Source organism: Micropterus salmoides, unplaced genomic scaffold (genome assembly GCF_014851395.1).
Source record: "Micropterus salmoides isolate LMB-PRFRI ecotype aquatic unplaced genomic scaffold, ASM1485139v1 Ms_hic_scaffold_10, whole genome shotgun sequence".
NCBI classification, from domain to species: domain Eukaryota; kingdom Metazoa; phylum Chordata; class Actinopteri; order Centrarchiformes; family Centrarchidae; genus Micropterus; species Micropterus salmoides.
Genome location: NW_024040041.1, coordinates 32,828,934 through 32,854,106, shown reverse-complemented (window position 1 = coordinate 32,854,106; position 25,173 = coordinate 32,828,934). Strand labels below are relative to the sequence as shown.

Below are 25,173 nucleotides of genomic sequence, written 5' to 3'. Positions count from 1 at the left end.
ACAAACCGCGTACGTGTGTTTAAAACAGCCGGATTACATTTAATCCAGAGCCGAACCAGACCTAAACTTATATTTAACTAAATTCAGAGTGAAATACAGTAGATTTACGGTGAATATCTTACAATAACTCAAAGCACGAACGGCCTTCCCGCTTCCTGTCAGACATCCAATCAGAAAACAACATTTTAATATAAACGTGTGCTGCGTTCATGATCCATGGGAACTAAGGACACAGTACAACTTTTAAAAAAAGGTTTTAATACAAAAAACACATTCTGTGGGAAACACTGCATAACCACCCCTTCATAAACTGGTGGAACAGCAACCAGGGGCATTTCAGGGTTATCAGGGTATCTTACCAAGGACACTTTGACATGCAATCTGGAGGAAGCGGGGATTGAACCGCCGACCGACCGGCCGGCAACCCGACCTTACTCCTGAGCCACAGCTCCCTTTCCTTCTCACATATCTCAGCATCATGACTCATATTGGTTAGACAAAAAGTATTTATTTAACATATGACAATGAAAAAGACGGACAAACAAAATGTCTTAAAATATATTTCAAAAAGCTTTACTTACAATAAGATACCAAACAAACAGAAACACCTGTAAAAGGTAATCCAGTTACACAACCCTGCATTAAATCCCAACCTCTGACACTGTTTGAGGGGTGTGTGTGTGTGTGTGTGTGTGTGTTATATTTTTATGTAAAATGATGAAAATGTGTACTTCATGTATCCTCTGCTTATAAATCACAGTCCCAAGTGTTTAGTGCAAAACAACAAGACATCAGCAGTTACAGTAACTCAGCAACTTCATAAACTTCTAAAATTCACCGTCAGTTCAAATGTTTTATATTTTTCCAGGTAAAAAACATCAGAAAGACTTTTAATTGTTTTTACATTTGATCAGTTTCAGGCCAAAATCTGTTCGGTTTATTGATTTTATTGCGAGTCTGGAGTAATTATGAAATTTTAGTGTTATATGGTAACCAGGGTTAATAAATTCACCACTTTTAAAAAGAGCTCTTGTTAAATTGACCAGATTAAAGGATGCATTGTAAAACTCAAAGTAAAATAATGAATTATCCATAAATCTGTGTTTAAATTATGAATTTATCACATTTTACAATAGGATGAAAATTGCATTTAAAAACTTTAACTTCGTTATTACAGTTGCTGATGTGTCAGACAAACACATTCCACCTTACAGTTAACTTGTTTCATTACTCCACACATTAATCTTAAGGTGTCTTTAAATCAAAACAATAGAAACTAAATGTTAGAGAAAGAAAACAAATGAGAAAAAATGTGAGATTGCATATTGGTAAATTAGTTAAATTTAAAAGCCATTTTAAAATAAAATTTTAAAATAACAACATTAACACAACACATTAATTCAACAATAAATACAAAACAAGGAAATAGAGTCATTAACTGGTCAACCTAATGATCTTTTATTGGATCTTTGAGTTTATAGCATGATTTAAAGTCAGTATTGAGTTTGATTAAAAGCTTATGGGTGAGTTTATTAACTGATTATAATTAAACACTGAAAAGCTCTGATTGACTCCAGGCTCCATAAAATCATAATTTGGTTGTCGTCACCAAAAAGTTTAAAGTTTCCACCGATGTGAAAATTCTGCAGCTGAGCTCAAATTATTTCACATGTTTCCAGCACAATTATTAGAACATCAACGACTGGACATCGATTAGTTTATCAATAGAAAATTAATCGATAACTGAACAAAAACGCCTGTCCCTGTTACTGGCCGGGTCTCGCTGATGTATAAAAACTCCTGTAGACGCCTTTCCTAAATATAGTGTGAGTTCAGTGACTGAAGCAAATAAAAGCCCGACTATTCATTTAAGTTTTACAGTGTTTTGATAATTGATTTTAGTCGTTAAACAAACGGTTGTCTGGTTCCAGCTTCTCTGATGCAACGATTTACTGAACATGTTTGGGTTTTACGCTGCTGGTCCAAATGTTTTTTGAGTACATCAGGTTGTGTGAAGTTATAAATAAATCAATTATTGAGAAAATACAAAACCAAGCTTTAACATTATATAAACTTCTATATTCTTTTGTGCAAAACATCCAGTAAGTTGTAGACAGAACAGGGAAAGAGACGATGAATCAATCACTGGAGAAAATAATCAGCAGATTAATCGGTAATGAAAACATTAGCTTGTTGAAGCCCTTGTTTTTTAAATCAGGTGTCATTACACCAGTTTCTCTTCTCCTCTATCGACTCTTTTCTGTAAAAACTCCTTCAGCACAAGAAGCCGAGCTGGAAACAGGTGGAAATATTTGACTCCAGGAGCAGATTTTGTTGCTTGTCTTAAGGTAAATTAATCTCAAAAGGCTAAAAAATATGAGACAGAGATTTTGACTCTATGAAAGGAGAAAGAGGGAGAAGAGAACCGGCACAATGGACAGCAGCAGAGGAAGCGAGAGGGAAACCAGGTGAACGGTTCCAGAGGCTGAACCCGAGAAGCTGACGAAGCCCGGCTGGTTGGTGCTGATCTGGCTGTTGATCCAGGACTGATACTGGGACACTCGGGCGTAGACTCCGGGGAAATTAGGTTGGGCGCAGCCTTCTCCAAAACTCACCACTCCAGCCTGGACCCAGACAGAGCCGGTTTTAGTCACCAGCGGGCCGCCTGAATCCCCCTGCAGATGTCAGATATGTCAGTTATGGTACTTTTATTTTATGGGAATAACAAACTGATGCAGATGCAGGATAAACTCTTCTGGAACCAGCGACAGATCTATTGATTAGTGCAACTTCAAACGTGTTTTGCAGACAGACTCACCTGGCAGGAGTCCTTTCCTCCCTGGGCCACTCCGGCACACATCATGTTGCTTGTGATTGTATTGCTGTAGTCGGTGTTACATTCAGCGTTGGACACGATGGGAACACTCACCTCCTGCAGATTCTGGGGGTAAGGAAGGGAAACTGAAAAAGAAAAGGAGATATTAATGTTGAGTCTGCCTGGATTGTCTCACAGCCTGATCTTTTTGTGGTCCAGCAGTCCTTCCCTCTTGTCCCCTGTGTTAAGGTTTGTCAAGCTGAAACTGTCCTGTTTAAATCATCAGTACAAACGATGAACAACTGTAATAGAAAATATCCATCTGTCCATTTTCTGCCTCTGATCTACAGCAGGGTCTTTGTGGCAGCACGCCAAGCAAGGCAGTCCAGACGGCCATGATTACTTCAACGTTCAGAGTCTAAGTTTCAGTGGCATCTGGTGGTGAGGGTTGCTAATTGCAACCAGCGGCTCACGGTGCATTCACGTGCTCCTCGGTTGGTCCCATTTTCCCGAGTTTTGAAGTCGTCCTTCCGACTTCAGTGTGTGTTCATGTGCTCTTAAGTCAGAATGTTGAATCAACATGGACGCTGCTACAAAGATGTGTTGGATTAACATTATCAGAGCGTATAAACAACACACAGACCAGGGACGTGCACAGGAATTTTGAAGGGCAGTTGCTCTGACCTGAAAAAAGGCACTAAACACAGTATCCAAAATGTATTAACAATATAAATGTCACCAAAATACATATGAGAAAAGGAGTTCCTTATATTATTGTTTATTGTTTTTTTTAATCATTATTATTTTTTATTTTTTTCCTTTTTTTTTTATTTGAAAATAAATAATCTAGATTGAATTGACAGATGGGGAAAACTCGCTTCTAATAAAATATTAAATAAAAAAACGCTTAGATTTCGGAAAAAAATACAATCCTTTTTTAACCTTTGGCTTCCCGTACATTCAGTTGCGCTTCTAGCTCGTATTCACTTCTGTTGGTACGTATCACGTATGGTAACTGGGCAAAACTACGCATGATTTGTTGTAGTATGATTGCATAAAGGAAGGAAACAGGAATTCCGGTAGGGAACAGAATCGACTGACGTGCAGGCAGCGCTGCAGCAGTGCAGCCACTTAAACAGAGTTTGCTTTTCCCCTACTGAATGGAAGTGAATGAGGCTTTGCGATCGCGATTATTTTTTTATTTTATTTTTTTTTCTCGGAAGGGCAACTTGAGTCAGGAAAGGCAAACGGGCAGTTGCCCGGGCAACCAGAGCAACCCCCCTGTGCACGTCCCTGACACAGACATCTGGTTCCCTCCACACATAAGTCTTAAGCCCCGGGTATACTTCAGTGTGGACGCCACAGACGCAGACTAATCCTGTTTAAGTGTTTAATTAAAATTCTCACCGCCAGATCGAATGGATCCCCATCCGGTGACCCAGCAGGTCGTCCCGGCGTCAAAGGCGCTGCCGTCCGCTGCCAGACACACGGGTGTGATGTAGTCATTGAAGGTAACAGGTGAGGACAGCTGCAGCAAGGCTATGTCGTTGTTGTGCGAGGGGACATCATAGTTGGGATGCATGATGACCTGGGTCACGGTCCGGGACACCTCGTTTGAATTCGGTAAGTCTTGGGTGTCACGGCCGAGGTAAACGATGAGACTGGCCGGGATGCTGAGAAACAGAAAAGACAACATGTTTAATTACGTGATGGATGCTGGTGCTGTCTGTGCATGGATTTTAGAAAAAGACTAAACTATCTTTGATAAGTGAGAATAAATAAGTGAGTTTTTTTAATTTCAACCGTCTGAAAAAAATAGTTGTTTGGAAATGTTGCTATTCAAATAACTTCTTCTTTTTAATAAGCCAAGATTCATCAGGCCCTATTTAGGGATTAAGAGGGGGAATGAAAGCCATGTGAAATACAAAGTTTTGGGGTTTAATTTCAGGATTTTGAGAGGAAAAGTGTGAAAAAATTGTTTGTTTCTTTAAACTCTTCTAATGTCTCCAGTCAGTTCCATTGACTGAGGAACTGGTCTACATCTGGCGTTGGTCCCCAGGATGAATTTTGCATGTGTTATTGTTTTTGTGTGTAATTGCATGTGTCAATAAAAGTTGATTTGATTTACTGAGTCAGAAGTCACCATTCTGAGGTCAAAATCTGAATTATGAGGTAAAACAACTCTCATTAAATTTCATATTGGCTCTCAATTCTTTTTCTGACAGTCTGATTTTTGATCAGTGGCTGGATCTTTAGCTGCAAATTGCACGGAAAGCTGAATCCATCACAGCTAATCCTCATTTTCAAAAAAATTTGAGAATCTTCCCTCCAGTCAGAGACAAGTTTTTATTTATCCCATACGCAGAGATTAGTATTTTATCTGGTCCCTGTTCTTATTTTGGCAGTTTGCAAAAAAAATAAGTAATAATTTTGTTGTGCTTATTTTTTTATGTTGCCATTCTGCAAAAAAAATTAAAAAATTCAGCTTAAATAAAGATCTGAACAGCTGTAATGGTGTCTGGCTATAAGTAAAGATAAACATGCAGAGTGGTTTTAATGTGGTTTACCCGCCGCACCCTCTTTGCATTTTCTCTTTGTTGCTATACAAGCTCCCTATGTTTATACAGGTGAAGTGCTGAGTTATGTGACAGGATCAGAGCTCACCTGGGGAAACAGTGAGCAGCAGTCAGGACCCACTGATCGTTGATCAGGGAGCCTCCACAGAAATGACCTGAATCGCCGTGTAGACTGGCCTGCCAGGGCCACGACCCGGGAACAGCGTTCTCCCCTCCTACGATCCTGGTGTTGAGCGGCGCAATGCCACAAACTGGAGGGAGACAGTCAGAGTTCATGTATATTCATGTTTTTGGGTCCGGTTTGTTCACAGTATTGTTTCTCTCTGGGTGCCATCATCTGTGTGGATTTGTTTAATCCAGCACGAGCTCGGCTCTCTGTCCAGCTCTTTGGTCTGGATGTCTCAACAACTATGGGATGACTTGTCATGAGATGTGTTTCAGCCCTTCATGTTCCCCTCAAAAGGAACTCTAATAACTTTGGTGATCCTCTGACTTTCCATCTAGCGCCACCTGATGGTGACCAAATACCTGCAGAACTACAGACATTCCCGTCAGCCTCAGCTCTACTCTGTGTTTACTGCTAAACTAAGGTGGCAAACAACAAACATCAGCATGTTAGCATTGTTATTGTGAGCATGCTGACGTTAGCATTTAGCTCAAAGCTCCGCTGTCCAGCACCAACATTTGATAGATATCGGCGTGCAGGAGGGACACCATCAAACACCGTCTTATTTTGGTCTAAAAAGTTTAAAGACAAGAAATAAGAAAGAGAATTATTTGTGCGAGGTAGAGAGAAATCACGTCAAAGATTTATTAGTGACCCCTCGGGGGCCCAGCTGCAAAAGGCCCAATGGTGTGCCAGTGGTGGTATATATCATAACTTAAAACATGTTTTCAGGAAAGTATTGATCTGATAACTATCACAACTCAACAGACTAGCGGTCATACTGTCAGAGCTGAATCCACAGCTATGACAATAATAAACCTATAGGCCAACAATGTGTGACAGCGAGACCGATTTATTAAATCAACATGTCCATAACTTATTAACTAAACAGGCTAAAGCAAATACTTCAATACGATTCGATTGGAAAGACTTTTGCAAAGGATTTTCCATGAACATCACGAACATCAGTGGATAAGAAGTTTTGAGCCTTGTGTGCAGTATTGGAGCGTGTTAGGCCTGCTTCCTTTTATAAGTGTCTCCCAGTCAGAGGTACACGACTCGTGCAGCACTGAGTAGCTGTTTGTCTTTCAAACTGAAAAAAATTCAACAGGACTGCTCAAAGTTAAGAGTGATGAAGATCTCTCTCTTTATGAGCTCCTGTTTTTGATGTCACTTTGTTGGTCATTCTGGAAAATCCACATAACCAGCGGATGCTGAGATGCTTAAATGTTGCTGTTACTAATTGCTAATGAACTTGAGGAATTGGAAAGGGCGGTGTGAACACGGATTTTGACTAAAATATTTGTCATTGTTTGCAGTAAAACCATCCAAACAATGAAATCACACATAAATAATCCATCTATAAACATTTATTAATTTAATTCAACACCATTTTTATGATTGGTCAACAAATGTGTTTATTTATTTGTTTTTTCTGTTTTTATTCAACATATTGTTAATTCTATAGTATTGAAGGATGCACGTAGCTGTTTGTATTCTTCACATAGTCACTATATTTGGATAAATATCTATAATATAATATATTAAATATCTCTCTCTGATCTCTTATCAAATTAATGTTGATGTGTCTGACTGTAAACCTCAACCTTGAAAACAAATCACACCTTAATGTAGGCCTGTGCTTCATTTACATTGTCACAGTATTTCTTAACAAATAGGCAGCGTATGAAATCCAGCGTGATCAATCAGAAAATTAGCACGTTTTAGTAAATCATTACACTGATCCAGTAGCCTATTAGATTTCTCCCACTCTCGTCGTTGTCGGTGCTTTTGCATCTACCTTCGTTTCAGAGAGGACGCGTTGTTTCAACTTGACTCCCTGTCTAGAGACCCGCCCTTATCTGACACTGATTGACCCTGAACCTGACGCTATTAATGAAACCAGCAATGGCAGCGAGTATTACCCAATCAGGGGCAGAAAAGGAGAAAAGTATTCACGGAATGCAGCTGGGATGATTTGCATGGCATGCTGCATTAAAGACAACTCAGAAATACGGGACAAACCACGTCCCGATTCATAGAAATAGAGCCAGGAGGACATTAGCTTAGCTTAGCATGAAGGCTGGAAGCAAAGGGAAACTTCAATTGCACTTAATTCAAGAATTAACTGGAAATGTTGAAAATAACGCTGAAGTAACATTTCAACTGTTTTCTCGAAATGCGGCCCTCTTATTGAGGCCCTGAGACCAGGGGCGTCACTTTCTGTTGAAAAGTGGTGGGGACATTTAAGGGCTCATTTTAGGGGTGTGATGAAACACGTAGTCCACGAGATGTGATAAGGCACAATGTTGGAGTCACGAGAACAAGACAAGAAGATACTCCAATACTATTTATAAGAATTTGGTCGTCCCCAGAAGATTTTGAGCGTAAAACTCTTAATTTTCTGCTTTCTGGTGACATTTTCTGCACAAATTTATGGTGGAAATGTTTTTATTTATATGAAGGGAAACAAAATTCATGTGGCCGGTGACAATTCAGAATATAGAAATATTATTGAATATAATTCAGCGATCAGCAGCTTGGTTTTTAAGCCAATTTTTTTGGACAAGGCAGAAGTGTTTGTTCTATATTTACATTGCATTTCAAGTAAACCTTTGTTAAATAACTTTTATTTGTTATTTAACATTTCTTGTTGCAAGCTAATTTTCAGAAAACTTCTGCCAAACTTTTGACCCCTATGCCTAATACTCAATCATAGAAATCACATGACACATTTACCGGCTGGCCATTAATAAGAAATTCAAATTACAAAAGCAAATATGAGTACAAGTCAATCAGCTGTGTCTAAAACATTTAAGTGTGAATGAATAAAAGAAAGAATGAGGAAGTAACTCACCGTCTATCTGCGCATGGCTGCCTGTATGAGAGAAACACAATAACAGTCAGATGTTTGAATGTGCAGTGATTATCTGCTCATGAAACTAAAAGGGTTTCGACTGGCAAGTGTAGGTTTCTGAGAACACACCCGACCGGTTTCTCGAGTGTTTCTGCGAAAAAAAACATTTTCTAACTTTTTTCTGTTGTGACTGACTAAATAAACTCAACTGATTGTTTTATTACAGTAGAATAGACAGAGATAAATATGTTAATTTAAGCCATCAGTGTCAACACACAGTCAAATTGCCGGTTCTTCTTTTCATTTTTATTCAAATAGTTTGGCATGTTGCTACAGGTAACTTCCCTTTGACTTTATCTCACTTGTGTGAACTGTTATCGCCGTATATAGAGAGGAAAACCTCTTTAAATACACAGACACATGACTTTAAGTGTCTGAAATTTGCTATTAAGATATAAGTACACAGAAACTTCAATCTCCTTTATCTAGTTCTTTTCAGTGTGAACACATCAGGTGATCCACGCTTCTTCTCTGCTCTGACAGTATTTAACAGAACTCACCTGTAGCCGCAAAAACCACGAACACGGCGCCACAGACGAACAGCTTGACCTCCATGGTGCGATTCTTCTTGTCTTCTGATCAACGTAGGAGCTGAACAGCCTGAAACAGGAATCAAACAAGCCTCCAGGAGCGTCGGGCAGATGCGGTCACGCTCCTGTTTGAGGCCACACCTCACACACTGACACACTAACACACCTCACACAGCCTCGCCCTTCTTCACAAACAAACATTTTTCTGTGGCCCCGAGTGTCGCACTGATGCCGCCGAGCCTGCTTTTAACATTCATTTAAACAGGTAATTTACCTGTAATGACACCTGGCTCATTTAGATCACTCTGGAGAGGCCTGTTCTCACTTTTTATGTGGTTAAAGACACATTAAATCTATTTTTATTATATATTGTTGGACATTAAAACAACAAGGAAAGCGCTTTAGTGTTGCACAATTTGTTCTTGCATACCTGTGACTTTGTGAAGAAGCCAACGAGGCAAAAGGCAGAAGGTGTGGCGGGCAGATATTCCTTCCTGAGGACTGTAGTGGATGAATTATTCATGTAAGTAAAAGCACCAATACCACACTGTAAAAATACTTTGTTACAAGTAAAAGTACTGCATTGAAAATATTACTTAAGTAAAAGTATAATCAGGTACTCAAAGCTGAAATAATAATGTCCCCTGTGACTGTTATACTAGTATTACATCATTGGATTATTATTACTCATGCATTAATGTGAAAGCTTAATTTGCTGATTTAGAGGTCAAATTATTAAAAAGACATTAAAATAAGCAGCATGTTTTCACATTTGTGAATCAAGAGATGTTTTTACGTAAAATAACTTAAATGATTATGAAAAAAGTTGCCATTGAAAATTTATGTCAATCTATGTACCAGCTATAAAATGTTTGGGTATTTTAATTTATAACAAAACATCATATTTTTTAAACTCTTTATATGTTTTGCGAGTGAGCTGTCAGATAAATGAAGTAAAAAAGTAAAAAATCTCCCTCTGAGATGTAAACGTGTAGAAAATACAGTACTTGAGTAAACCACTGCCTGGTATGACCACAGTATGATCAAGTTAACTAAATAAATAATAAATAAAAACAACCTGTATTTATTTCCCTGTTCATATGATATTATATATTTTAAATGGTTATATCAATATGTTACTGATGTTTGATTCTGTTTAGTAATTAGTTCATGACAACAAACTGATCAGGGAAGAAAAACACCTGAAAGCCTCATATTTCCCCGGTGAACGTGAACACTGGAAGAAGTACTCAGATCTTTTACTTACTGTAAGTAAAAGCTGTAATACCACAAAGTAAAACGTTACATGTGCCATATTCTCTGTTTCATACTTGACTCATGTGAAATATTCTGGTTTGTTCTGTCCAGTACTGCAGTTTTTATCCTTTCCATCTCTCAACATGATCAGTACTCACTACTTTTAATCCATTAAACTTTTTCCATGAAGGCCACTTCTGACCAGACTCATCCAGATTTATGAAGTGAAGTAAGCACGCTGTGACTTTCATCTGCTGCAGTGAGTTTCTTCGCTGCATCTACAGTCCTCAGTGTTGCCTGTTTCTTTGTGTTTATTCTAAAGAGCCTGGACAGCTTACCTGGAAACCCTTGCCTGCCTTGAAATGTCTGCCTGACCAGACCAGACCAGTCTGCCAGACCTTACTGATGCAGTAAAAATACCTCGTGTTTTGTGGCTGTGTGTTTGATCTTTTCTGAGTTTGGCTGTTCCTCACATATGTTGCAGTACAGCACAATGCCTGCATCCCTGGTGTTTCACCTTGAGCTCAACCCCTGCGCTTACTTACTTAGTAAGTTGCCTTTATTTACCTGTTTAAATTAATAGAAACAATTTAATTTTCAATTAATTTCAAACAAAAACTATTACAGCTGTTCAATTACAATATATGACTACATCTTACATTCTACAATTTTGTAGAACTTTGCATTTTGCATTTGCATTTTGCGGCACTGGAGAAACCTGCTGCCTGGTTGTTGTCTTGGAGCGATTACATTTGTAAGCCTAATGAAGGCGGTGAGAAAGGAGGGGTGAAGGGGTTTCTTTATCATCCCCCTGTGGTTCCTTTAGCTTTTCCACGGGCTCGCCTGTAGGTGATCGTGCTTTTTTTCATTAGATCATCCCCAAACGCTGAGACCGTCAAGTCTCGTCTTAAAACACATTTTTGTTCTTATTGTTGTTATTTTAATTGCATAACTTTGTACTGCACTTTGGTCGTTTTTAAATGTGCTTTCTAAATAAATTGACTTGACTTAAGAATCAGAACAACAAATATTTTTGTCAGACATATCACATGTTGCTTTGAGGGTCAGAAATGTACAAACAGTTTTTGTCCCAGTGCTAAATGAGTGAAGGAGAATGAACCCTAATAACAACAACAGCCACGAGCATTTTTCTCTGCTGGTCATAAGTCCTGTTCTTCATATGGCTTGCAGTCATAAAGAAAATTTCTACTGGAAAGCAGCTGGAGAGGAAACAAGATCATTAAATTTATATAGAACTTGTCAAAACCAGAGATTTCCACGTTCTTTACAAGAACAAATACAAATGGATTTTATGGCTAAATCATAAAAGTGTTGTTCATTTAACACTGACCTACATGTGCTTTTCAAATATATCTGGCCTGCACACACACATAAATACAGACATGCAAACAAATGATCCAAATTAAATAAAAAATATAATTCAGTATAATATAATATAAAAAAATTATTATCAGCAAAAAGTATGTGTTTATAAATCAATATCAGTGAGTAAAAGCATTAACTAGTATTTATTTATTGTGTTCCTTTGGTGTTATCTGCTGGTGATCTGCAGGAAGGACACATGTGGCAGACTCCAGCCAATGAACCGTTTTTAATACCATTAATATTTCAGAGGCTTTCATACTTAGACCTACATCATGCATTAAATAACTTTACTTATACACAAACCAAGCTGCCGAGCTCAGGGGCCACAGCTCATGTTTTGCTGCACTTTCTACACAGAGAAATCCTGATTTGAATCCTGCTTCATTTCCTTTATGTAACATCTTCAAGTCCTTAAATGAAAAAAGTAGTGATGATATCCGAAGTTGTTTTTTGTGATCTGAAACCAGAGAATGTCAATATTTCACTATAAGATAATATACAAAGACATATACACCACAGTCTGTAGGCCGATCTGAAACATAGGCCTACTATGCAACCATAAATTGTTAAAATGTAGGTCAAAACGTATAAATTACAGAAGATTAAGTTAAATTAAGCAACTCTTATATATGTATATTTAACAGAATCATATGTGTTAGCTTATTCAATTTACCATTATTTACCTTTTTACTGAGCTTTTTAGTACCTTACTTTACTATCTTTATCAGCATTTGGAAATGTTACAGTACAAAATGTTGTCTGGTGTTATTAAACATGTTTATGTTGAATACAGTGTTGGATAAAATGCTGTTACACTGTGTTTTTGTTTTTTCATACGAAAAAAGCCGTTCACCAATACTCCGCCTGGAAAACGGTGTATTTTAGGCTTTTTTGGTCGTCTGATTAATGGACAGTCTTGTGAAACACATTTTATTAATTTGGACTAATCACTAATGTCTTCTCAAAATATCGGCAGCCGAGTTCAGCACCGACTGTGCTTTTAAAACCAGGGACATTAGTGTTCAAAGGCTAATTTGTTTGGGTTGATTAATGATAGTATTACACGTATTTACGCGCATATGTGTTACGTTGTGTTTTCTATCCAGCCTGTCTATATTTGCTCGCTGTGTTTGTACTCGGGGTTTCTGAATTCACTGTGAATTTTATTGTTTTTAAAACGCAGACTTCGCTCCCGCAGTTTCTCAGTGAGACCAGAAGCTTGTAGAAACTTCTGAGGACACGCAACCGAGTACGTCATCACGCCCCGCACCCAGCGCTGGGCTCTCTGATTGGACGACAAAGTCACTGGAAAGCTGGAGAAACAGCCAGAAGGCAGCGGGAGAAGTATAAATAACGGGACGGTTGAAGTTACCGGGAAACTAAAGAGAGGAGCCAGACGGAGCGACAGAAACCTGCTATTATTCTCTGTTAACGAGGGTAAGTCCGCTGCTTGAGTTTAAATTTAATTTATTTTACATATCGGCTATGTGATGAGTTAATAACGGTTGCCTTTAACTGACATGTCCTCATCAATATGCGCAAATTATAGAAATAACCGTCGTTACGGGGAGTTTTCACATAAAGAACGAACGTTTAACCAGACTGCTTTATAAAAACTGTGTATTTAAGCCTGGCGTCTTCTACAGCGCTATGGTTTTTAAGCTTTTGTTTTTAACAGCTACGTGATAAATGAATACATTTGTGAATAAAGAATTATGTAAATACAGTTTTATTTTAGGGGAAAACTCCACCAAAGTCTGTCTGTAAAACTGTCAAATTTGGGCTGCATTATTTGTCAGTAACGTATGGTTTTCTTTTCTGAATATATGCTATTGGTTTTAACAGCGAATGTTACGTAATAAATTAACACATTGGTCAATAAAGAATTATGTGAGTAATGTTACACGTTTTAGTGTTTTAGCTACAGTTTTCTTTAACAGAAGATGAAACCCCACCAAACTCTGTCTGTAAAACTGTCAAATTAAGGCTGCATTAGTGGTCTCCTTAATTTACAGCCCTCTCAAACTAAAGTACTTTTTTTATAGAAAATAATTACCAACGTAATAATACACAAAAGGGCAACAATTACCATTTCATATTTTAAATAATAAGTTATAATTTCAGGAATACAGACATATTTTTATTCACATGACCAAACTTCTACAAATAACAAACCAAGGAAAATTAATATATCATTTGGGATCTGCAAGGTTTTATTGATTCATTGATCATTTTATTTCATTAGTCTACCCAGTTGCTCCAGGCTTCATATTGATATGACTCTTTAGACCACACTTGCCCTTGCAGAAGCACAAATAGTTTTTGTAAATTTTCTTTCCAATTTTTGTCTCTGCTTCTTTAGGACACAAATTCAAAAGCACCAAGATGTCTGCAGCTAAAGGTGTGGCGATCGGCATCGACCTGGGCACCACCTACTCCTGTGTGGGGGTTTTCCAGCACGGGAAAGTAGAAATCATCGCCAACGACCAGGGCAACAGGACCACCCCCAGCTATGTGGCGTTCACCGACTCCGAGAGGCTGATCGGGGACGCGGCCAAGAACCAGGTGGCTCTGAACCCCAGCAACACTGTGTTTGATGCCAAGAGACTGATTGGGAGAAAGCTGGACGATCCAGTGGTGCAGGCTGACATGAAGCACTGGTCCTTCAAGGTGGTCGGAGACGGAGGGAAGCCCAAAATCCAGGTGGAGTACAAAGGGGAGGACAAAACCTTCAACCCCGAGGAGATCTCCTCCATGGTCCTGGTGAAGATGAAGGAGATCGCTGAGGCCTACCTCGGCCACAAGGTGTCCAACGCGGTCATCACGGTCCCGGCGTACTTCAACGACTCCCAGCGGCAGGCGACTAAAGACGCGGGCGTCATCGCAGGACTGAACGTCCTGAGGATCATCAACGAGCCGACGGCAGCCGCCATCGCCTACGGTCTGGACAAAGGCAAGTCGGGAGAGCGCAACGTCCTGATCTTCGACCTGGGCGGAGGCACCTTCGACGTGTCCGTCCTCACCATCGAAGACGGGATCTTCGAGGTCAAAGCCACGGCCGGAGACACTCACCTGGGCGGAGAAGACTTTGACAACCGCATGGTCAACCACTTTGTGGAGGAGTTCAAGAGGAAACACAAGAAGGACATCAGCCAGAACAAGAGGGCCTTGAGGAGGCTGCGCACAGCTTGCGAGAGGGCCAAGAGAACCCTGTCCTCCAGCTCCCAGGCCAGCCTCGAGATCGATTCTCTGTTTGAGGGCGTCGACTTCTACACCTCCATCACCAGGGCTCGCTTTGAGGAGCTGTGCTCCGACCTGTTCAGGGGAACGTTGGAGCCCGTGGAGAAAGCCCTGAAGGACGCCAAAATGGACAAGGGGCAGATCCACGACGTCGTCCTGGTGGGAGGCTCCACCCGAATCCCCAAAGTCCAGAAGCTCCTGCAGGATTTCTTCAACGGCAGGGAGCTGAACAAGAGCATCAACCCAGACGAGGCGGTGGCTTACGGCGCCGCCGTCCAGGCCGCCATCCTCACGGGTGATACCTCGGGCAACGTCCAGGACCTGCTGCTGCTGGACGTGGCGCCTCTGTCCCTGGGTATCGAGACGGCCGGAGGAGTCATGACGTCCCTGATTAAGCGCAACACCACCATCCCCACTAAACAGACCCAGATCTTCAGCACCTACTCCGACAACCAGCCCGGGGTCCTGATCCAGGTCTACGAAGGGGAAAGAGCCATGACCAAGGACAACAACCTGCTGGGCAGGTTTGAGCTGACGGGAATCCCGCCCGCTCCGCGAGGGGTCCCGCAGATCGAGGTCACCTTCGACGTGGACGCCAACGGCATTTTGAACGTGTCTGCGGTGGACAAAAGCACCGGCAAAGAGAACAAGATCACCATCACCAACGATAAGGGCCGGCTGAGCAAGGAAGAGATCGAGAGGATGGTGCAGGACGCCGACAAATACAAAGCTGAGGACGACCTTCAGAGGGAGAAAGTCTCCGCCAAGAACTCCCTGGAGTCCTACGCCTTCAACACGAAGAGCGCCGTGCAGGACGAGAAGGTGAAGGGCAAAATTAGCGAGGAGGACCGGAAGAAGCTGATTGAGAAGTGTGACGAGACCATCAGCTGGCTGGAGAACAACCAGCTGGCTGATAAAGAGGAGTACCAGCACCAGCAGAAGGAGCTGGAGAAAGTGTGTAACCCCATCATCAGCAAGTTGTATCAGGGAGGAATGCCCGCTGGAAGCTGTGGAGAGCAGGCACGAGCCGGCTCCCAGGGGCCCACCATTGAGGAGGTGGACTAAAGTGGCCCTTCACATGGACTCTAAGATCACCGGGACTGTTTGAAATACCACTGTAACCTCCTGTCTTATGTTCATAAGTGTCCTTTTTTAAGATGTGGTGATGATTCCATGTAAATATAGTTTACTGCAGATGTTTAACATACAGCTGAAACTATATGTCTCACGGTAAAATGTCCTTTTATATGTGACACATAAGGATCCAAAAGTTTAACTTATAAATCTTCCATGTAAAAGAATTTTCTTCATCTCTGATCAAAACTGTTGTTTAGAATTAACTGTAACTGTTATTAGATGTTCACGTTTTTGTATGAGTTGAATAATAAGAGGAGCTCCATGTAAATATTTTTCATATCAATACGTATAAACTGTAACTTTATGTTTGAATAATATGTGCCACAAATGTACATTTCATCTCAGCCTTGCTGGACATCGCAATAAAGATGAGAAAGAAAATTCTGGTTTTCATGTTTATAGCTTCGGTTAATCGTTCATCTTTGAAGTATTACATTATTTGTCACGTTGATGAGGGAAAAATACACGTTTCAGACACTACGATCCACTGACACCTTATTGTTTTATCTTTTTTGAATGAAATGTGGGATAAAAATAAAGTTTTGTTATCTTTGTATTGTAAAATAGACTGCAAAGTGCACACAAATAACACCCGGAGCCATTTTATTTATCAATATGTGTGTCGATCATTTGCCATTTTGTTATACTTACATAAACATCACGTTTATGCATTTTAAATAACTGCTTGAGAATCTTTTGCATTATTTTCAGTCATTAATTGTGAATTTCCAAGGTCACTTTTCTGCTCTGGTTGTCTAGAAAGTTCTGATGAAGAAAGGTCAGAAATGTTATGTTTTATGTTTTATGGCCAGTGTTTTGAAAAACGTTTAATGTGCAGTTATAAACGTTATACCTCATGTTTGTAGTTTTTTGTCCTTCTATCTACGATGTGTAACTTTAACAAGACATTTTGACAACTGGCTTTTCCAGATCTTTTTATATTGCTATAAAGATAAATGAACTTTAATGCGTCTTTTGATTTCATCTTGCATGTATTTATTAATATAAGTTGAGTTGGTGATGAAAAAGACTCATCAGAACATAAAATAAAGATTGTTATTATTGTGTTTTTACTACTGACTAACAAAAGGTGCCTAAATCAAAGAGTCACCTAGGATAGGCAGGATACCCAATCTTTTGGTTATTCTTAAACAATAAGAGGTGTTTTTAATGACCACACAATTCAAACATTCTTTACTTGTATGTTTTGAACATCTTGACTTGTGTGGGAACATAAAAAACAAAGTTGTGCAGTTTGCAAAAAACCACCAGATGTCCCAATATCACTTCAGCTTTGGCAGATTGTCTCAAAGCTTTATAGGGAACCTGTCAGACACATTTCTTGTGAGAAAAATCTATAAATGTATGTTTTATTTAGGAAACTGTGCTGTCAACTAACATTTTATTTTTCAGTTAAAAATGTATGTTTTCTTTCCAGGAGTTCCTTCCCCACCCGGCTGGATCCACACCAGATCTGTCAGCTGGAAACTAGCACACCATCTTCCTTTATGGTGTAATACAGTCGTATGCAAAAGTTTAGACCCTACTGACAATTTCCATGATTTTCATTTATAAATAATTGGATGTTTGGAGCAGCCTTTTCATTTTGAGCTATCAAGTAACTGAAGGAGACAGTAATATTTCGGTAGTGAAACGAGGTTCATTGGATGAACAGAAAACGTGCAATATGCATCAAAATGAAAGTAGACAGGTGCATAAATATGGCACCCTTGTCATTTTGTTGATTTGAATACCTGTAACTACCTAGCAACCAATTGCAAGTTGTTGTTCTGGCAACATGGGGCCCTCAAAACAACTCTCAAATTACCACAAAAGTTTTTTCCTTAAGTGTGATAGTCTTAATTAGCCTTAGCTGTTAGGGTGTTGCACAGGATCCCTTTAAAGGTTTCCTTAGTTAAGGAAATGCTTTAAGGTGTTTGCTACACTGATAGAGAATTTACAGTAGTAAAGTTTTACTGTTACCATGGAGACTGTTTGCTTGCACCAGCACTTGACCTGTTATCACCGTACAAAGTTGGAAAGAAAAGAAGACAAGAAAAACAAAATTGGTGAGAGGAGGAACATATCGTACTGCTGGAGGAATTTCATAAAAGAGAGCAGGTATTTGATCTGCAAATAACAGCAAACAGAAAACAAGAAATGTGGGAGGAAAGCATTTCGCAAATTAATTCAAGGAGTCGAGTTGTGAAGAGGTTCATCCAGGAGATCCAAAATAAGTACGACAACTTGTCTGTACTTGCCAAGAAATAGATCACCAAGTATAAAAAGGAACCCAATAAAACTGGTGAGAATAACTTTATGTACGCTATAGATCTAAACTAGACTGTGTTGCTAAAGCGATAAATTTGACAGCCTTCTTGTTTTGCTCATCGTTTAGCGTATCCATTGAGTCTTCTCAGGATATGTGAATTTTCTTCATTTATCGCCATAAACTCAACCGTGTTGCGGTTAAGATAAATCCAGAGGTACCTTAAATTCTTTTCCTTAGTTTGGTTGCTAAGGTCTTTTATGCAACGGTATAACACACTTAAGGGATACCTTAAGTATAAGACCAAGATGGGAGGAGAAAACCTCAAATACTTCAGTGATCACTTAAGTATTTGAGGTTTATCTTCACCTTAAGGTTTCATATAAGAGTGTTTTGTGCAACCGAATGTATTTTAAAGAAACCTTAACTCGGACTTTAAGGAAATTCTTAACTTAAGGTTTTTTGTGCAACCGGCCCCTGAAAATAAAGATTGTCCAACATTATGGTTTAGGGGAAGGCTATACAAAAAGCTATCGCAGAGATTTAAGCTGTCAGTGTCCACTGTGAGGAACATAGGGAGGAAACGGAAGACCAGAGGCACAGTTCTTGTTAAGGCCAGAAGTGGCAGGCCAAGTAAAACATTGGAGAGGTGAAGGATGGAGAGAAAGGTGCATCGTTCAATAATTCAGCGCACTTTGCACAAGGAGAAGCTGTACGGGAGGGAGATGCGGAAGAGGCCTTTTCTGCACACACGCCACAAACAGTCACGCTTGTGGTCGCACATGTGGACAAGCCTGCTTCATTTTTGAAGAAGATGGTGCTGTGGACTGATGAAACAAAGATGGAGGTGTTTGATCATAACAAGGGGCGTTACGCGTGGCGGCAAAAGAACACAGCGTTCCAAGACAAAAACTTGCTACCCTCAGTAAAGTTTGGTGGAGGTTCCATCATGCAGCGGGGCTGTGTGGCCAGTGCCGGTACTGGGAGTCTCGACTCCACTCAATATCAGCAGATATTTGAGAATAATGTAGAGGAATCAGTCGCAAAATGGTCCAAAAATACCTTCATCCAGAATCCAGACACTCATTACAGGCTATAGGAAGCCCAAATTTATGCACCTGTCTATTAGTGTTTTGATGCATATTGCACATTTTCTATTCATCTAATGAACCTCATTTCACTACTGAAATATTACTGTGTCCTTCAGTTACTTGATGGCTCAAAACTAAATTGCTGATCCAAACACCCAATTATTTATAAATGAAAATCACTGAAATTGTCAGGGGTGCCTAAACTTTTGCATATGGCTGTAACTGTAGAACTCTGTGGTCATGAAGCCTTTTGAGCGCTTTGTGTTGTCCCACCTCAAAACCATCACAGACCCTCTCCTGGACGGACCCCCTTCAGTTGGTCTACAGAGCCTACAGAGAGAGATAAGCGGTTGAAGACGGATAGATGGACCTGGGCACCAAAGCCAATTCCTTGTACGTGGAACTCTACTTTGCGTTGAAGCTCTTTCTGATCCTGTTTCTGATGTTCGGTGTTTAAAACGGGGTTCAGGACAAATTCCGGGAAGAAGAGGTCCCTCAGGCAATCTACTTTTACTGCCATGCAGTCGTCCCACTTGTGTTGTTAATGCTGAAGTCACCTTTGCACGTAAAAGTAACTTAATAAACATGTATTGTGTGCATTTTCTGTTTTGTTATTCTTATAATTATTTTTTATGTGTATGTGACGTGAAGCCTGAACTTTGTACACTTAGAGGGATCTAAACCCAGATTCAAACTCCTTGGATGCTTTGTGTACATACCTGGCAAATGAAAGTGATTGTGATTCCAAAAAGTAGGCACAGCAGCAGCAGCAGCAGCGCAACGCTCGGGGCCATAGAAAGTGTTTCTTTGGTTTGCTGGTAAAAAAGGGCGTGAGCGGCCGGTCCAGGCGGTTTATCCACTGATAAACTCCTCCACTTATGACAAGACACAGTTGGTAGAGTCGCACCATGGAGGTCAAACTGTTGGTTTGTGGCGTCGTGCTCGTGGTCTTATCGGTTACAGGTGAGTGCTTTTAAATATTGTGTCAGTAGATCACCAGATTTCTTTTCTGTTCATAATGAAAATAAAGCTAAATAGAAGATATTGACCATTCTGATTCTGTGTAATTATCTAGTTATAGCGAATTCAGACACTTTGTTTAAATGTATGTAAGTTTATGTGTTAACCCGGGTTTTCCTCTCTGGACTGGGAAAGTAAGCCTGAGGAACCAACAGAAATATTTGAACTTGAAAAGAACAGCCGTCAGTCTGACTCTGTGTGTTGACAGGAGACTGATTCACAGTTTTATTAGATTACAAAATTAAGAAATGCATCTCTGTCAATTTATTTTTAAAGTTTACTTAAATAAATAAAAGAGAACAATGTGAATAAAAGTCAAAAATGAAACCGGTTGGTTTTCTTCTAGGAAATAAATAAATATGACATTAATACCATTTTAGTTTCATGTAGGGATCCTCAATAGACATCAAATGAGCAGACAGTCCTGTAAGTGACTGAATGTGTTGTTCTTTGTCTCTCTTACAGGAAGCAACGCGCAGTTAGATGGTGAGTTATATCCTCATTCTTTCTGTTCTGTTTATATTGTATGTTGTTGAGCTCACAATAACAATGCTAACAGCTGAGGCTGACGGGAATGTCTAAGTGTTGAACACATTAACATGTTGACCTGATGGTGGCGCTAGATGGAAAGTCAGAGGAACACCAAAGTTATTACAGTTCATCGTGAGGGGAACATGAAGTGTTTCATCACAATCCTTCCCATAGTTGTTGAGACATCCAGACCAAAGAGCTGGACAGACAGGATCATCTTTAGAGCCGAGCTCATGCCGGATTAAACAAATCCACACAGATGAAGAGAGAAACAATAAAGTAAACAACACGAACACCTGATTATTCAGACTGTTTCCCTCCAGTTTGTGGTGCTGCACCTCTCAACAGCAGGATCGTAGGAGGGGCGGATGCTCCTGCAGGGTCGTGGCCCTGGCAGGCCAGTCTGCAGAGCAACGGATTTCATTTCTGTGGAGGCTCCCTGATCAACAACCAGTGGGTCCTGACTGCTGCTCACTGTGTCAGAAGGTGAGCTCTGATCCTGTCACATGTCTCAGACAAAAAAAAAAACATTTTAGTCTAAAATTCATGCACAGTCAGCACCAGCGTGTGTCACATATTTAAACATGTTGTCTTTTCTGCTTCTCAGCACCCCATCTGGTTTCACCGTTAACCTCGGCCGCGACGCCCTAGACTTGCCGAATACAAACGGAATCTCCCTGACTGTGTCCCAGATCATCGTAAATCCTAACTATGATGAAAACACGCTCAACAACGACATAGCCTTGGTGCAGCTGTCCTCACCTGTTACCTTCACCGACTTCATCAGACCCGTTTGTTTGGCGGCTGGCGGCAGCGTCTTTAAAGCCAGGACAAGCTGCTGGGTCACCGGATGGGGAAACATCCAAACTAACAGTGAGAATTGAAATCAATTTGATAGCTTTTAAATGTTTTGTTAATAGTGAATGATTTTATAGATTAATTCAGTTTTTATTGTAGTGTTTTGCAAATGACACCACACTTTTATATAAATCAGAAGCACTGCAGAGGCGACAAGATGACGTAAGCCCAAGTAAAACCTAAAAAAAAAATACTTTGTCGCTATATTTCCGTGCTCATATTGAACATTTTGAATGCAGGACATTTACTAAAGGAATGGAGAGTAATGGAAGTAAATCAGAGGCAGAAAATGGACGTATGGATATTTTATTTCACAGTTGTTCATCTTAAACAGGAGAGTTTCATGTCCATCCAAGACTTGAAGTACTCAACAAAGTGACTCACCAAACATCGTCTATGTGAAAGATGAATGGGATCTTTCCTGCAGGAACCAGGACTGCCTGAAACAGAAACCACTGAGCTTGTTCTGGTATCACGAGCTGAGAGGAGCAGTTAAAATTGATCCTGCACTGGTGTAGACTTTCTGCATGTTTGATCAAATGAAAGTGATTAAAAGCTCATTAGTTTACACCTCACAGTCCTGTTTAAACAAGAAAACATCAGATTATATTCCCTACAGGGAAGTAATTCTACCATCAAGCAACCTTTAAGGCAGGTATGCACTGATTTTGGGCTGCCCCAGGTCAAAGTCAACAAGGCGGACTAACACTGTGTAGGCCAATTTATTTAAGTTTAAAGGACAAGGCCGGTTATTGTTCTGCATTTTTCTTCTGGTCAACAAATCTAATGAAAAGACTCAAACCAAAAACATGGCAGTCCGTCCCTCAGCACTGGTTCCTACTGAAGATCTCTGTGAGGGCGGGCTGATAGCGACAGGAGTCACGGGCAGACTGGCTTGTTGGCGTGGGTGGTAATTAGAGGCTGGTTCTCCATGTAGCTAGGTTGAGTTTCAGGTCTGGCGACAGAACAGGTGAACAGGGCTTTAAGACCTGCAGAGGACAGCGGGATTTGTTGATCAACAAACACAGAATGAGCTGCGTCAACGAGATGGGCCTGGGCGTCTATACTCACTAAAGTGACTTAGCAATCCAGCAGAGACTGGAAAGCTCTTTTATAGGAGAGCTGATCAGGAGCAGCAAAGCAGGGGCCCCAATTAGCTGATTATCAGCAGGAGAGGAGAATTCCAGCCACACTGGTCATTTCCCAAATTTGTACCTCCTCAATCCTCGAGCATGATAATCAATCTCTGTATACAGACACAACGTTAATATCTCCTTTTCTTTTTCAGCTCCTCTTCCTTCCCCAAAGAGGCTGCAGGAGGAGATTCTTCCCATCGTGTCCAACAGTGATTGTAACGTTGTCTACGGTGGTATAATCACAAACAACATGATCTGTGCCGGTGTGACCCAGGGAGGACAGGGCACCTGCTTTGTGAGTTTGTCTGCAAAACACTCCTCCATCAAGTGATAACACACATGTTTTAATCAATCAATAGATCTGAGGTAGTAGAAGTATGAAGTATAATGACCTGTCTGACGTCTGCAGGGGGATTCAGGCGGCCCGTTGGTGAAAAATAACGGCTCTGTCTGGATCCAGGCTGGAGTGGTGAGTTTTGTTTTAGAAACAGGCTGTGCCGTGCCTAATGTCCCAGAAGGCTTCACCCGAGTGTCCCAGTATCAGTCCTGGATCAACAGCCAGATCCCAACCAACCAGCCGGGCTTCGTCCTCTTTGGAACTGCTCACCTGGTTCCCCTCTCGGTTCCTCTGCTGCTGTCCATCGTACCTGTTGCCTTCTCCTTCTCTGTCCTTTCATAGGAAGTTTTATGATTAACGCACCAGGATAGAGTCAAACTCTCTGCCTCTCTTAAAACAAGCAACAAAATGTTTCCACCCTGTTTCCAGCTTCTTGTGTTGAAGGAGTTTTGCAGAAAAGAGTCGACAGAAGAGAAGAGAGAGAAACTGGTTTAATGACAAAGGAATGTTTTCAGTATTAACATTAATTGATTAATTGTTTTGTCTTTAAAATGGGAGAAACTAGAGAAATGTGTCCTTTTATAACTTCACACAGCCCAACAAAAACCCAAAGATATATATAAGAAAATAGTTTTCTATTGATTAACAAATCTATAACCAATCGTGGCGCTTCTACTAACTGTTCTTTAAACAGGTGAAATAATTTTAGCCTTTTTCTCAGGATTTTCAATTCAGTGGAAACTTTTTAGTGCCGACTGTCTTAAACGTAATGAATAATGAGCCTGAGTGTCATAGTTAAACTCAAAGTAAAAAATACAACAAAAGACAATTAAATTGACCAGTTAATTGCTCTATTTCCTTATTTTGTCTTTAATGATGAATTAATTATTAAAATTTCAAAATGCAAATAGAGACAGAATTTGTTTAAAAGACTTTTAAAATTAACTTATTGAACGATTTTCCATCGCACAGTTCATTTATTTTTTCTCTTTGACGTTTAATATCCATTTTTTGATCAATTTTAAATAAATTCCATTTAAAAACACAATATATATTAATTAAACAAGTTAATTTACCTTAAGTTTCACAATACGTCATTTAAACTGGTCAATTTAACAAAGCTCCTTCTAAAAGTGGCAAATTTATTAACATGGTTACAATTAAACACGAGAAGTTTATAATCATTTCAGTGACTCCAGACTCCCATAATAGTTTATTAAAGTCAGTGAAGTCTGAACAGATTTTGGCCTGAAACTGAACAAACATACAAACAACACTGAGTCTTTCTGCTGTTAAACATTTGGACAGATACTGAATATTAGAAGTTTATGAAGGTTGCTGATGTTGCTGATTGACGGTGAAGACTTGAATTAATAACTATAACTGTTAATGTCTTGTTTTTGCACTGAACACTTGCAACTTTGATTTTTAATTTTACATTAATGGGAAAGTCAAATATAACACACACACACACACACTCAGGCCTCTAACAGTATCAGCAGTATGTGTGACTGGTTAAACTTTTACAGGTGTTTCTATCTGTTTGGTATCTGTAAAGCTTTTTCAAATACATTTAACACAACGACAGTTTGTTCATCATCTTAAATAAACATTTTCTTTTAATCAATATGAGTCATGATGCTTAAAAATAAATTTCAATCAATTTAAAATTGTCTCATTGTTTGAAGCAAGCAAGGAAAGTGACACTGGGCAGCAGTGAGGGAGCAATAAACACTCTTGATTCGGGTCATTTTACATAATGACTACTTTTACATGAGTAAGTTCAACTTGAATGTTACTTTTTATCAGCGCTGGACTGGTAATCTGACATTTTCCTGTTGGGCTGATGCACCTTAGGGGCCGGTCATTTATTTAAGAGGTGGTATTCTGCTTTTTGCCCTTTTCCC

General features: G+C 39.9%; 3 protein-coding genes across 3 annotated transcripts; 2 read left to right on the top strand and 1 right to left on the bottom strand.

Moving 5' to 3' along the window:
• Window positions 1-488: 488 nt before the first annotated feature.
• Window positions 489-9,120, bottom strand: LOC119896563 (serine protease 33-like). Its single transcript, XM_038710042.1, has 6 exons — window positions 8,975-9,120; window positions 8,415-8,435; window positions 5,480-5,642; window positions 4,223-4,488; window positions 2,819-2,961; window positions 489-2,675 (listed from the first exon to the last, which is right to left on the bottom strand). Exons 1-6 carry the CDS (start codon window positions 9,027-9,029, stop codon window positions 2,397-2,399), a joined length of 927 nt encoding a protein of 308 aa, XP_038565970.1. The 5' UTR covers window positions 9,030-9,120; the 3' UTR covers window positions 489-2,396.
• Window positions 9,121-12,928: 3,808 nt separating this feature from the next.
• Window positions 12,929-16,419, top strand: LOC119896543 (heat shock 70 kDa protein 1). The gene is made up of 2 exons (XM_038710012.1): window positions 12,929-13,084; window positions 14,010-16,419. Exon 2 carries the CDS (start codon window positions 14,033-14,035, stop codon window positions 15,950-15,952), a length of 1,920 nt encoding a protein of 639 aa, XP_038565940.1. The 5' UTR covers window positions 12,929-13,084; window positions 14,010-14,032; the 3' UTR covers window positions 15,953-16,419.
• A 3,793-nt stretch (window positions 16,420-20,212) lies between these two features.
• On the top strand, window positions 20,213-24,893 carry LOC119896564 (serine protease 27-like). Its single transcript, XM_038710043.1, has 6 exons — window positions 20,213-20,347; window positions 20,870-20,890; window positions 21,259-21,421; window positions 21,543-21,808; window positions 23,082-23,224; window positions 23,339-24,893. Exons 1-6 carry the CDS (start codon window positions 20,293-20,295, stop codon window positions 23,606-23,608), a joined length of 918 nt encoding a protein of 305 aa, XP_038565971.1. The 5' UTR covers window positions 20,213-20,292; the 3' UTR covers window positions 23,609-24,893.
• Window positions 24,894-25,173: the final 280 nt, after the last annotated feature.

Bases quoted from the DNA above. Each gene is read 5' to 3' on its own strand.
- LOC119896563 (XM_038710042.1), bottom strand. From the start codon at position 9,029: ATGGAGGTCAAGCTGTTCGTCTGTGGCGCCGTGTTCGTGGTTTTTGCG. The intron at 8,436-8,974 runs GTGAGTTCTGTT...TCTCTCATACAG, and splicing joins CGTGGTTTTTGCGGCTACAG to GCAGCCATGCGCAGATAGAC. The intron at 2,676-2,818 runs GTGAGTCTGTCT...TGACATCTGCAG, and splicing joins GAGGAAAGGACTCCTGCCAG to GGGGATTCAGGCGGCCCGCT.
- LOC119896564 (XM_038710043.1), top strand. From the start codon at position 20,293: ATGGAGGTCAAACTGTTGGTTTGTGGCGTCGTGCTCGTGGTCTTATCG. The intron at 21,809-23,081 runs GTGAGAATTGAA...TTTCTTTTTCAG, and splicing joins GGGAAACATCCAAACTAACA to CTCCTCTTCCTTCCCCAAAG. The intron at 23,225-23,338 runs GTGAGTTTGTCT...TGACGTCTGCAG, and splicing joins GAGGACAGGGCACCTGCTTT to GGGGATTCAGGCGGCCCGTT.
- LOC119896543 (XM_038710012.1), top strand. From the start codon at position 14,033: ATGTCTGCAGCTAAAGGTGTGGCGATCGGCATCGACCTGGGCACCACC.